Genomic DNA, 14,707 nt, shown 5'->3' on the forward strand with positions numbered 1-14,707 from the left:
GCATCAATTTTTCCATCCGTTTTTTGCAAAAAAAGGATGAAAAAAACGGATTGCAAAAATGCAGTGTGAACCTAGCCTAAACTGGAGAATAAGAGAACTATTTGCTTTAGGGAAAATGGATTTATTTATTTTTAGTAGTAACCAGCTTTAAATAGAGATATCTAAAATAAAATACTATTATAATTATATATATATCCATTTATCTTTATAAACCAATTAGCTATAACATTAAAAACGTAAATAGGAGGTGGGGTGAGATATATTAGGCAGCAGGCAAACAGACAGTTCTTGAAGTTGAAGTGTTGGAAGTAAAACAACTGGGCAAGAATCTGAATGAATTCACTGCCACATCCGATACAAAGAGAAACATTTCCAACCAAAATTGTCACAGAATAGAAAGTAAAACTTAACTTTTAATACTTCCAATAAAAGCACTAACTCTCGTCTATATTGCAAACAAATACAAAAAGGAGTGGCACCTTAGATAAACAGGTGTACTATACACAGCCAGTTAGATGTCAGTATATATTGTCAATGCATACTGTACCTATGCTTGGGGAGCCCTAAGACGTACGTACCCCAAGATATGTGGCTTCTGGTGTAGGGTGGAGTGGGTCGGATCCACCATGCTATGGGATCTAATCTGAATTTCCTTCTCCATTGCCCCCTTGATCCACCCTTTTTTTTTTTATTATTATTCGTACTTCATTTACTTCCTATATGCACTTCTAAAAGCCTGTATACTGTATGTAGAGAGAGAAATCATACTGCACATAGATCCATTCTCTTTGATAAAGATATTTATTTCTATGAACTGAGTATTACTAGTTCTCTCTTTACATACACAGGCTTACGGGAGTGCATAAAGAATGTATGATTATACAAATGTAGAAGCATAGAAAGATCAGTTCCCTGTGTATTTATCTCTCTATGAATGTACTTCTATGTATATCAATTAATCTCTGTCTATAAGTATCTAACTTAAATAGTGCCCCAAAATCTAAAAAAATACTGAAAAAAAATCCAGCCTGAGGCTATGTTCCCACGGCACCTGAAAACACATCATTTGATAAAGAAAAACATCGTGATAATCATGATCATTAGAATTGTCCGTCTTTATCAAAAGACGGACGTTTTTCACGTAAATAAAGACGTCGTGGGAACCTAACCTATGTGTGCTTGTCTTAGTAAGACATCTGGAATGCAGAGAAACAGTTAATAAACAGAACTGGGCTCTGCAGAATTATGTCTTTCGGCCATAAAATATACACACAGAATTACTGTAACAGATACGTTATCAGTCTACTCTATTTATTTCTACACCACACCGTGTTTTATTTTGGTTATTTTTGGGCAGATTCCATCATGTGCGGACTTCAAAGTTTGCCACATCTGGGACATGCTGACAGTTTCCATAGCAACAGAATACTGAACTCAGGAACTCCTTGAGAACAGAGTAGGGCTTCGTCAGGCCCAGCTAACACTCAGCTCCTACTGAGTATAAAGGCGTCTTGTAGAGCCAGCCTGGGAGTACTGCCCAATGTACCCTCAGACGCCCAGTGAATATAAGGGCCAAAAGATCATTTGTGTAGGGGGAGGGTATGGTTATTATATATATTAAAAGTTAAAAAAAAAAATAACATGGTATAAAAAAAGGAAGTATAGAAGTATTACTGGTTCCAGCACTCCAAAAAAAAAGGGGTTAAAATTCCAAGACTTTATTACATCTTAAGTTAAAATCTTGCTGCTCTGGTTGACCAACGTGTTTTGTGCACATGCACGCTTAATCATGGTCTATTAGATGGTCCATCAACACATGTTAAAGCCAAAAGGCAGCCAATGAAAAGAAATTATACATAAACTGAAATGTTGCAGTGTGGAGCAACGCGATACGTGAGAGGAGGAAAAAAACTGTTGGAATGAATTGGAATGAAGAATGATTAACGGACACAGATGTAAACATGTATAAACTGCAAACTTTCCACCTCTCACCTATTATTTATTTATAAAGCGCCCTTCGTTCCAGAGCGCTATACGATAGGGGTAACAGACAGGAACAATACAAGATTAGAACACATTACATGAAGGCAAATGGCAGACTGGTACATGGGAGAAGAGGACCCTGCCAGCGAGGGCTTACAATCTATAAGGTAAAGGGAGAGAGACAGGAGGTAAGGTGCAGCCAGTCACAGTGTGATGCAGAGTTATTATAGGTTGTAGCCTACTTTGAAGAGATAGGTTTTTTGGTTACTTTTGAAGGACTTGATGGTGGATGAGAGACCGATGTGTCAGGGCAGTGAGTTCCAGAGTATGGGGGAGGCTCGGGCAAAGTCTTGGGGCGGTTGTGTGAGGTACGAACAAGGGGGGGGGGGGGGCACAAAAGGAGGTCACTGGAGGATCGAAGGTTGCATGAGGGACGGTAGCGGGATATCAGGTAAGAGAAGTACGGAGGGGATAGGTTGTGGATGTCATGGTCAACAATTTAAAGTGAATACTTTGGGCAATGGGGAGCCAGTGGAGGGATTGGCAGAGGGGGGAGGCGGAGGAAAAGCAAGGGGAAAGGTGGATTAACCCCTTAAGGTCCAAGCCAATTTTCGTTTTTGCGCTTTTTCCATTTTATGTTTAAAAGTCCATAGCGCTTGCATTTTTTCACCTAGAGACTTATATGAGTGCTTATTTTTTGCGAAACCAATTGTACTTTGCAATTACAGGCATAATTTTTCCATAAAATATGTTGTGAAACCAGAAAAAAATCATTTGCGCTGTCAAATTGAAAAAAAAAACGAATTTGTTTTGATTTCGGGGAGTTTTGAATTTACGCCGTTCACCCTATGGTAAAACTGACTTGTTATGCATGTTCCTCAAGTTGTTACGATTACTATGATATATAACATGTATAACTTATATTGTATCTGATGGCCTGTAAAAAATTCAAACCATTGTTAACAAATATATGTCACTTAAAATCGCTCCATTCCCAGGCTTATAGCGCTTTTATCCTTTGGTCTATGGGGCTGTGTGAGGTGTCAGTTTTTGCGCCATGATACGTTCTTTCTACCGGTACCTTGATTGCGCATATACGACTTTTTGATCGCTTTTTATTACATTTTTTCTGGATTTGATGCGACCAAAAATGCGCAATTTTGCACTTTGGGATTTTTTGCGCTTACGCTGTTTACCGTGCGAGATCAGGAATGTGATTAATTAATAGTTCGGGCAATTACGTGCGCGGCGATACCAAACATGTTTATTTATTTATTTATTAATTTATATTTATAAAATGGGAAAAGGGGGGTAATTTGGACTTTTATTAGGGGAGGGGATTTTTTATTAATAAAAACACTTTTTTACTTTTTTTTTTACATGGACTAGAAGCCCCCCTGGGGGGCTTGTATATACATAGCACTGATCTCTCATAGAGATCAATGCTGTGTATATACACAGCAAAGATCCATGAGATCGGTCATAGATTGCTATGGCCTGCTGCAGGCCATAGCAATCTACTGCCGAGCCGGGCTCAGCGTCATTCCGACGCTGAGGCCCGGCACGGCCAGAAGAACGGATCTCCCCCCTGCGATCGCATCGCGGGGGGGAGATCCGACCCACTAGACACCAGGGATGTTGTGCATAAAGCACTTCAATGCAGCTGTCAGGTTTGACAGCTGCATTGAAGTGCTTAATTAGCCGGCGCGGCAACGGGACCAGCGCCGGCTAACAGAGGCACTGCCCGGCTGCACGTGTCAGCCGGGATCAGCACCGTTCAGAGCGGGGTCCCGGCGGGACCCCGCTCTGAACACCCCCCGCGGCGCCATGACGTATCAGATACGTCATGGGTCGCTAAGGGGTTAAACAGGCAGTAGAGTTAAGGATAGACTGGAGGAGAGCAAGGGAGTAAGATGGAAGGCCAGAGAGGAGGATGTTACAGTAGTCTAAGTGGGAGATAATAAAAGCATGGACCAGCAGTTTTGTGGAGTCCGGGGTGAGAAAAGAGCGGATTCTGGAAATGTTTTTGAGGTGAAGGCGACAGGAGGTAGTCAGGTTTAAAAGACAGGGCAGAGTCAAAGATGACCCCAAGGCAGCGGATTGGGGGACAGGGGACAGAGTGCAGCCATTGATAGTGATTGACAGGTTAGACAGTAGGGTAGGGGAAAAATGATTAGTTCTGTTTTGTCCATGTTGCTATCACGTTGCTCCACACTGCAACCTTTCAGTTTAACCTAAGATGTAATAAAGATTTGGAATTTTAACCTTCTTTTCTGGAGTGCTGGAATCAGTAATACTTCTATACTTCCTTGGACTCATGGTTGTCAGTCATTGGATACTATCTGTGACTATCACTTTTTCAATATTTTTGCACATAGAAAGGGGCTACAGTAAAAATATGATGAAATAGATCTAATAAAATCTCTTCAGTCAGGGCTGTGGTTTCCCAACGAGAATGCTTTTCTTGACATTCAAAAGAAACTGATAGAACATAAACTCACAATTTTTATGTGAACAAGGCCTTATCTGGGTAGGCCAATGTCAGGGGACCCTCTCCTGTCTGGCATAGTTTGGGGAGAAGTTATATGGATGCATTCCTAAAATGTGATCGCTGAGGGCCATGTGGCCAAAATGCAGACAGTTTTACTGCTCTTGATATAGTTTACCTTACTGTTGCCACGGTTTCATGATTTTACTTGGGTGTCATTGCAGTTTCCAGTAGTCACTGAACCGTTCACACAATGTAGGGCAGTTCTGTATTGACTAGACACGCCTGGCTATACTGTTAGGGCCCTATTCCATGGGACGATTATCGCTCGGATAATCGTTAACGATAAACGATCTCAAACGACCATTATTGCGAACGACCTGAAATCGTTCACCCAATGACACGGAACGATGATCGTTACTTATGATCGTTCTTGCGGTCGTTTTGTCGCTGCTATTGCGTTCATTGTTACTGCAAACGACCGAATGACGTCTTATTCCACGCGAACGATTTTCGAACGACCAACAATAAAAAATAGGTCCAGGTCTCATTAAGCGATCAATGATTTCTCGTTCGTCGTTTAATTGTTAACTGCTATTCAACCGAACGATTATCGCTTCGTTCCGAAAGATTTAACGATTATCCGAACGATAATCGTCCCATGGAATAGGGCCCTAACACTACCACTACCAAAGGCAACAATGGGTGATGCATAGCTTGCTTCTTGACGTCTCCAACTTTGCTTTGGGCCATAAAGAACTTAGCATGAATCAACTTTTATGAGTGAACAGCACTGAGGCTCACTGGTCCCTTGCCCAGCGTACATTAGATGCTCACTGGCCCATGCAAGACGATGAGCCTTTGTGGTGGTGGTGTTACAGTGTGGGCAGGTGTGTCTAGTCAATACGGAACTGCCCTACATTGTGTGCATGGTACAGTGACTTTGTTCTGCAGTGTGACATGTAAGGGACCATTTCTTAGACCCATTTACTTTTGTACTCCTGTGGATCTGGCATTGTATTCATGAACCAGCAAGCTCAGGATGAACATTGCATTAGGTCTCTTCCAAATAGGAAAGCACTGACAGGAAACAGAAAAGAAACAATTATATATTAATGGTGTTTTTTTTCTAGGGAGGTTGAGCCCCTGTGTCTACTCTGTGTTCACCTAAATGCTAGATTTTAGGAAATGAATGATGAGTGCTGATACAGCAGCTAATGCCTCAGTCCCTGACACACATATTTCTGGTATCTGTACAATACAGACAAGGTACTCTGGAGAATAATGCTATGCTGTGAGGACTCAGCACTTTCTCTTGTTCTCGCTGGTTGTCGACTAACCCTCCCATGCATGAGCCCCGTCAAATCACAGCATTTCTTCAGATTTCTGCCCTGTAATCCACGTCTCATACTGCACATTTGATAGAGGACTGCAAGTTCAATGAAGGCATACACATATACATTTCTCTCCTGTCATGTCTGCCTGAAGCAAGGATCTCATCATAGTATGATTTGAGGTATTCCATACTTGTATCCAAGTGTCCTGTATCCTTATTCAAGTGAATCGGCCTGAGCTGCACAAGACACATGATGTGGACAAGAGTGATGCGATTGCTCTAAAATGCCGACTCTTTAGACTCGGTAACGTGGTAAAAATTGACAACACAGAATTCGCTCCAAAATTCGAGTTTATTTAATTAAAAATAGGTATTCCATTTTCTTTACTGGGAATCAGCAAGAAAAATAAATGATATGTCATTTACTAACACGATTCCAGGCTGTTCCCGAATAGCACTGGGTGGCCAGGGTGCTAACTAGTCCTAGTGTATGGGGATAATAGAGGTCCGAAACAGATGATCTATGGAAAGTAAACTGAAAATCTATTTAAATATCATAAAGATTCACATGCACTGTGCACCTTTTCAGATCCAGGCAGACACTTGAGGATGGACAAAGCCAGAGGACAGCCGGACAGTCGATGGATGAAAGCCAAGTTTATTCCGCTGTGACACAAGCTTTATGCTAGTGATAGATCTTACCCAAGGGGGCAAGTAATGAAGAGGAATAGTCAAAGAAGAGAAGCTGCATTCCTCTAGCTGACGTATCGATCAGCTTACTGAATCAAAGCTATTGACCCAAAACATGTTCTCCGTCCCAGGACAGAAATAAACCTGCACTATCATGTGTCTACAGCAGAGGGCAGTGTGGAGCTCAGGTAGATGGCTGTTAACCCTTACAGTGTCTGTCAAAAGCAAATGAGCTAAATAATTCTCCTTCAGCATCAACAAGGGGTTAACATTTTGGATGGCTTTCTATTCTTTGCTTCTGGTTCTACTCTATCATTTCAGACAATGCAGCGAGCACACAAAATTTTTTCACCAGCTTTTGTACGGTCTTCTTTTTTTCCTCCGATGATTCGGTTTTCTGTATTGTAGGCTTTATGTTGCTACAGGAACTAATGTGAGGTTATGGCAAGGTGTCTTCTCCACAGCTCATGGAATGCATTACGATATTACATTAGACGCAATGAGGTTCTGAATAAGCAGAGTTTAAATGTAAGTTTCTGAACAGCCCTGTGAATTAAATAGCTATTCTGGGTAAAATGTGAGAAAGGCTAACAGGGCTACAGCTGCTCATGTCCCCCCCCCCTTCTAAGAAATATGCTACTATAGTATATATCACACATTATCCACAGTAGAAAGAGCAACTAGGATAGGGCAAGTAAGATACTTAAAGGGACGGTGGACGGCAGTGCCAAGACAAGTTATTAAACTTAGATTTAGTCTGGAAAAAAGACACCTTAAAGTGTAACTGTTGTTTGAAAGGACTTTCCAGGATGCACTGTCCTGTGTGGATATGAGGAGCAGGACTACTGTATATTGCCCATCATATCACTAGTATAAGCCACCCCCCCCCCCCACCTCACTTTGTAACCCCCCCTGTAAAGTGTATCTCTGTGTCTCCGCTGCAGTGTTCATGCAGACTAGCTTCTGTGCTGCCTCCTATATACTCACTAAAAACAAGATCCTCCAATCCTAGCTCATTGTAGCAGACCTTCAGAAGTTCACACACCAGCACCAGCACTGAGCAGTCTAACATGTGAATCCAGCTCTTCTGTGGCCACAAAGACTCCAGATTGCACAGGCTGCTTGTTTCCTCTTCCTGCTTACTTATCCCTCTTGCCCCCCCTCCCTCCATAGACTTCTCTGTGACGTAAACAGCTTTTTCTTGATAATGCAACAGATAGAAAGTGAGGGTTGAGTACAGAAGGAAGTTTTTTTGCCTAATAAGACCTTTTCAAGAGTTTCTTATTTCCACTTCTACTGATTTCTGCAAAAATGTTTTAAATGACAGCTACACTTTAAGGGCTGTGCGATTACTTTGTACAAATATATGACTGGACTTAAGTACCGTCCGGATGATCTTTCCGGCCGCAATGTGCGCGCCCGCATTAGAACTTCACACAGTACACAATGAATCTTGCGGCTAGTGCCGCTCGCTTTATTGTGTGAACTTTCAGTTCTTTGCGGCGCCGTATGGGATACCAGCCGGAGCGTATACGATGTGTTTACCGTCCGGCGGGGATCCCATAGCAGATAAGGCAGTGTTCCACACCGTACAAAGTACGGCCATTGTTGCCGATGGCAACAACGGCCGTACTTTTACGTAGTGTGAACATAGCCTAACAGTTTATGGCAGATTTCCAACTCTTCCCCAACAGCTGATTTGAAAAGTCAGAAGGCACATTAGATTTTCAACAGCCTGACCCTATTGTTTTAGGAGGGATAAGCCGCTGCCAGAACTGTCTGAATTCACTGATACTAGAAATTGTTCCATAGGAGTCTTTTTTTTTTTTAAATTCTCCAATGACAAGCACTCATGTAGCAATGCGTTTCGGTGCTAAAGCTCGTCAGAAGGGGGATCCGCTCTAGTGGACAGGAACGTGACTATGAACAAATTCCACTGTGCTCAAGCAGGTACAAATTGGACCTGAAGAAGGAGCGACAATTAGCACCAAAACACATTGTCCTACTGTGGGCATTTTGTTGGCAAATAAAAAGACTCCTATAGAGAGATTTTTTTTTTCCCCACAAGTATGGGGCATGTGGCTCAAAATAGAGATATTTTGCCTTCCTCTGGATCAACAAGTATAACCTGGTAGCGCCTTGTCTTTTATCATTCTTATTAACTGTGTAACTACTAGTGTTGCCAGAAGAAACCCCCCATGTCAAGGGAAGCTATAGCTATACAAATCTTCCATCATTCTCTGTTAATATACTTCTAGAAATTATATATATATATATATATATATATATATATATTATAGTGAATGATTTTCCTAATGCATCCACTTTGTTATCAGTAGAAACAATGTGAAGAATTTTTCATTATCAGTACAACAATAAGGAAACCGCCTATAGGTTATATTACTCAGCCCACATTATTTCTAGAACTGCAAAACATTTCACTCATGAACAAGTGAAATATAAAAGGAGATATAAACTTACTCAGGCAGCTGTGCCCATAATGCACCAGGAAGTCGGCTCCTAGCGCCCGTGCAGTGTAATCATCAACGCAGCACGCTCCGTATGTCACATCTCCCATCACCACGGTCTCTGCCGACGTAAATCTATGGACAAGAAACAGGGACATGAGACCAGCAGGGAATATTCATTGCTGACTTAAGAACATATGATAAATGATGTGTATTAAAAGGGCATGAGACATGCAAAAAATATACTTGTCCAAACTCCCACTGCAATATAAATAGAAAGAAAAGCAAAAACGGCAACACATACAAAGAGCGCGGTTTATGTAAACGTAACCTTAGAGCCCGATAACAAAAAGCTGACAAAGAATATTACAACAGGTAATTAATCTCAGTCTAGGTAGATGGAAACTGAACAGTGATTTTAACATTATTAAACACCCATGTAGTACACTACCACACACAGGAAAATGGGGCTGCAAATCTTAAAGTGTAACTGTCGTTTTTTTTTTTTGTTTGTTTCTTTTGCAGAAATCAATAGTCCAGGCGATTTTAAGAAACTTTGTAATTGGGTTTATTAGGCAAATATGCCTATATCTGCATTCAAAAAGCCTTTCCCCAGGTCCCCCCCCCCCCACCTCTCTCTCATTCACTGCTCATTATCAGGAAATCTCGACTCTTTTACATCAGTCGAGCCCTGTCTAACCTATGGAGAGGGGAGGGGGGAGGAGGGAGATTAGTCGCCGGCAGAGATCAGAGAACGAACGATTACACAGTGAGAGCTGTGTGAAAGTCGGTATTCAGAGGTCGGAGAGGTCGGTGCCGACTACAGAGGAGATAGCCGGTGATGTAGCTGTAAATTAACTCTTTGTTGTCCTGTTTTAGTGCCTCATCTCCCTCCACCCCTCCCCTCCCCATAGAAAACCATGAAGACAGGGGGGAGAGTTCAAACTGCTTTTTCATGATAAATTTATTTTTCGGCTAATAAACCCAATTACAAAGTTTCTCAAAATCTCCTGTACTATTGATTTCTGCAAAAAAATTTAAACGGCAGTGACACTTTAAAGAAGAACTGCACTAACAATGCTTCCTACCAAGGCGTCATGTCCCCACTTCTGTTAACTAGTCAAGGCTGATGCTGGTCATGCAGGGGCAAGAAAAAGTAAGTGAACTTTTTGGATTAACCAGATTCTTATCCGAAGTCACAATTATACATAAATATTAATAGTACTAATACTGCACAATTCTAATAATACTACAATACTAAGCTGATAACACACACTTGAAATCTTAATGTCTCTTATTGAGCAAACCGAGTAAACATCGACAGTGCAGGGAGACAATGTAAGGGAACCCCTATGTGTTAATGACCTCTCAAAGAGCTACTTGAAAAAAAAAACAAAAAAAAAATAAAACATGAGTAAAGGGCTTATTACACAGCATGATAATCTAGGGGAATCGAACGCCAACCAGTCTGATCATCGCTCGATTCCCCTTCGTTCCTTGCTTGCTGTCAGTGCTATTACATGCAGAGACAGCGAGCAGAGAAAAGTGAGGAGCAACGGGAGGGGCCGTTCGAACGACCCTTAGATCGGGCAGCCCATTGACGTCAGCAGCAGTCTGCTGCCACCGTCCCTTTTACACAGAGCGACGTGCAGCAGACCATAGCTGCAAAAATCATGCTCTTTCACCATGTTGAAACACCACAATCAGCCGACATCAGTCAGCTGATTATGGTTTTTGACCTGAACGGCCGGTAATCAGCCAAGTAAGGCCGATAATCACTTAGTGTAATAGGGTCTTAAGTGTGTGTGTTCATAAAGTTCCCACCAAATGATTTGTATATGGCTGATCTTCGACACAAGCCAAATATGAAGTGTGTGTATAGAGATCCATATGCAAGATTCATCCACTGGTTGAGCTACATTATGTGGGGGAGACCTTAGCCTATATATGAATAGAATGCAAGTGCAAAAAAATTAATTTTGAGTGCAAAAAAATTGTATGTTGTGTTACAGTGGTTGGCCACATTCTGCCTATTACTAAAACAGGTATACACAAGGCTTACTTTATTATTTAAAGGGGAACTCCAGCATTTTTTCGTGCAAATCAACTGGTGTCAGAAAGTTGTATGTCCTGCTGGAAGTGGTGTATTTTAATTTTTTCCAGTTAGAGATGAGCGAACCGGGTTCAGGTTGGAGTCGATCCGAACCTGAACATTCGGTATTTGATTAGTGGGGGCTGCTGAACTTGGATAAAGCTCTAAGGTAGTCTGGAAAACATGGATACAGCCAATGACTATATCCATGATTTCCACATAGCCTTAGGGCTTTATCCAACTTCAGCAGCCACCACTAATCAAATGCCGAAAGTTTGAGTTCGGATCGACTCGAGCATGCTTGAGGTTCGCTCATCTCTATTTCCAGTCTAACACAATGCTCTCTGCTGCCACCTCTGTCCGTGACAGGAACTGTCCAAAGTAGGAAAGGTTTTCTATGGGGATTTGCTACTGCTCTGAACAATTCCTGACATAGATGCAGCCGGCAGCAGAAAGCCCTATGGAAAGAATACACCACTTCCAGCAGCACATATAGCAGGTAATAAGTACGGGAAGACTCCAAATATTTAAAGTAGTAAATTACAACTGTATAACTTTCTGACACCTGTTGATTTGAAAGAAAAAAAAACGCTGGCGTTCCCCTTTAAATAATAAAGTAAGCCTTGTGTATACCTGTTTTAGTAATAAGCAGAATGTGGCCAACCCCTTTAACACAACATACAATTTTTTTTTGCATATACAAGTGGTACCTTGGTTTAAGAGTAACTTGGTTTAAGAGCGTTTTGGTTTAAGAGCTTACAGTTTTTCAAAATTGTGACTTGGTTTAGGAGCATTGCTTTGGTTTAAGAGCTCCCTGTACTGGGTGGGAGCGCGAGTGGGGGAGAGGTATGGTCTGCATAGCGGGGTACTCTGACCCAGGAAGTCTCCCTCACCTTCCAAATCATAGCAGATCCACTTCAGGCTGGGGCTTACATCAGGGGACAGGATTGTGGAGGTAATATCTTCATAGCTGTAACCCCTCTCTCCCCGGGCAGAGAGTGCTGCATGTATGTGCCCACATCTGCCCTGCTCATTCCTTCATGCTTCCTGCAGTCTCTGTCAGCCCTTGTGTTTCCCACCCTCTCCATTACTGTACAGTAACTTATAATATCACATAATCAGCTGTTTCTGAATGTTTGTTTTAATTGTTTTACATGTTATTCAGAATAATAAATCATCATCTTAGGGGTCTGCATTTCTATGATTTCTTATGGGAAAATTTGCTTTGGTTTAAGAGTGGATTTGGATTACAAGCGCCGCCCCGGAACCAATTATGCTTGTAATCCAAGATACCACTGTATAGGCACAAGTCTCTCCCACGTTCTTTAGCTCAACCAGTGGATGAACTTTGTATATTGATTATACATCAATATTTCTATGATGCCCCAGGGTTTGCAGAGTCATCAATGCACTTGTTATGTTTTACATCTAAATGCAGTGAGTGACATAGATCTTCCGTAAAGAAGCTGTATCTCACCTGTCTCCTGATCTCCCTATTAGTTCTTACACACAGGAAGCAGCAGTGTCAGGCTTTATTATACAGGACTCTCTACACACCAGAGACAAACACAGTGTAACTAGTTGAGCTGTCAGGAGGGATCTGACAGGTGATGATATAATCATGTATTTCACATGAACTAAGGTAAGACTGGGCACATTTGTTTATGTGGCACAGTAGGCACTGTAATGTTCTAGTTGTCAGACTGCTGGTCACATGACCAAACTTTAGTAATTATATATGGAATGCAGCTGAGCTGAGAGAAAACAGATAGCACTGCAAAAATACAGTTTAAAACAATGAAGATTTTTTTAATGCTTAACATGTACTGGTCATTAGAAAAACAAAAACGAAAAAACTTTTGACATGTCAGTTTCTTGCCACTCTCAGTCATCTTCATCTAGCGGGCCCCATAGACTTATAATGGAGCGGAAAAATGGAGAATGCAGAGAGTAAAACTCTGTACACTGTGCAATTGTCCCAGCTCTTTCTCCTGATCCTTGGGGGCTTTAAGCAGTGAGACTCTTTTTTTGAAAAAAAAAAAAAAATTTCTGTTTTTTTTTTTTTTTACAGCAAAACGTTGACCAAAATTTACCACTATCATAAAGTACAAAATATCATGAAAAAATATTCTCAGAATCGCTTGGATATGTACACACGTTAAAGTTTTTACAAAATAAAGTAAGACAGGTCAGATTTGTAAAATGGGCCTTGGTCCTTAAAGTGTCGCTGTCGTGACAACTTTCAAAATGTAAATCAACAGTACATGTGATATAAAGCATGTCTGCAATTGACATTCATTTTTATTTCTTTTTTTTAAATTTTTTTAAAGTTATCATGCTTTAAAACGACGCTATACTTTTCAGAAATCCAACTGGGAAACCAAGGAAACTCTGGACTTTTTTTTACATTAAAAACAGTCTAAAAACAGGAAGTGCCCTGGGGTTAAGGAGTTTTTTTTTGGACCAACGAATAAAAGCTTTTTTTCTACATTCTGATAGCAAAGCTGGATATATCAAAGGTCCCTCGTGTCTCCTTGACCTAACAGCTATCTAACAGTGTCAGCAGTTTGGAATGTGAATTATAGTTGATATATTCCCTTTAAGTAAAATTTGTTTAATAATGCCACAAGTCATCAGTTAAAAAAATCTAAAGTAAAAAAAAAAACACACACACACAAAACAATCATTAAGCCCTACTGTATAAATGCACATTGTCTGAATGTTGCCATTTCTCTTTACCTTTATGTACCACTCACACAATTAGATTGATAAGGGAAATCTGATAAAGAGAATTTTTTATATTTTTTTTTATTTTCTTGTAAAACGAACACTAGAAGCGAACATGTGACCCGTCACACAGACCTTTTATTAGCTTTCAACCCAAATTCACATATTACATTCATTATGAAAGCTATGATCATTAAGAAATCTGCTGACAGAAAGATCTCAGGATTGGAAACACAAGTGAGCCTTGATGAAAACAGGCCCTTTAATACTGAGCAGATAAGGATGAAAAGTACACAAGAGATTAGACAAACCGCAAATGTGTTTGTTCTGCTCACCTTGATTTGCTTCGATTGTCATCAGTTCCGTTCAGATGGACCTGCACGAAGAGTCGCTGGCAAAGCTTTGCCTTTGCGACAGGATTTTTATCAGTGTATTTTGAAATATGGTTCTAACAATAGTACCAAATGCACTAGAAGTTTGAGTCTTGGGCAGAGGAGCATGGGGGAGAAGACGAACGGGGCGGGGGGGGGGGGGGGGGACGGAGAGCATGGGGAGAAGCCGATGGGGCGGGGGCCGGAGAGCATGGGGGAGAAGCCGATCGGGGTGGGGGGTGGAGAGCATGGGGAGAAGCCGATTGGGTCGGGGGGGGGGGGATGGAGAGCATGGGGAGAAGCCGATCAGGGTGAGGGGGGGCAGAGAGCGTGGGGAAGAAGACGATCGGGGCAGGGGGGGATGGAGAGCATGGGGGAGAAGCTGATCGAGTGAGGGGCCGAAGAGCATGGGGAGAGGGAGCTGGACTGAGGCGGGGGGAGCAGCACGGGGTCGGAGAGGGAGGGAGAGAGGCGGGGGGGAGGACATCAGCAGTGGCGGCAGGAGGAGGCAATGTGCCGCAGCCTCCTCCTGCTGCCCGATCAGCGGGAGGC

General features: G+C 41.8%; 1 protein-coding gene across 1 annotated transcript in view; it reads right to left on the reverse strand.

Annotated features, from left to right (window-relative positions):
* Positions 1-14,707, reverse strand: part of DPH1 (diphthamide biosynthesis 1) — a 232,758-nt gene that overhangs the window by 94,145 nt on the left and 123,906 nt on the right. Inside the window, exon 4 of the mRNA XM_069945373.1 lies at positions 8,979-9,100. Within this exon, the coding sequence (XP_069801474.1) occupies positions 8,979-9,100 (122 nt within the window). The remainder of the gene's footprint in view (positions 1-8,978; positions 9,101-14,707) is intronic.

The sequence above is a fragment of the Dendropsophus ebraccatus genome, chromosome 11, assembly GCF_027789765.1.
Source record: "Dendropsophus ebraccatus isolate aDenEbr1 chromosome 11, aDenEbr1.pat, whole genome shotgun sequence".
Classification (NCBI taxonomy): Eukaryota; Metazoa; Chordata; class Amphibia; order Anura; family Hylidae; genus Dendropsophus; species Dendropsophus ebraccatus.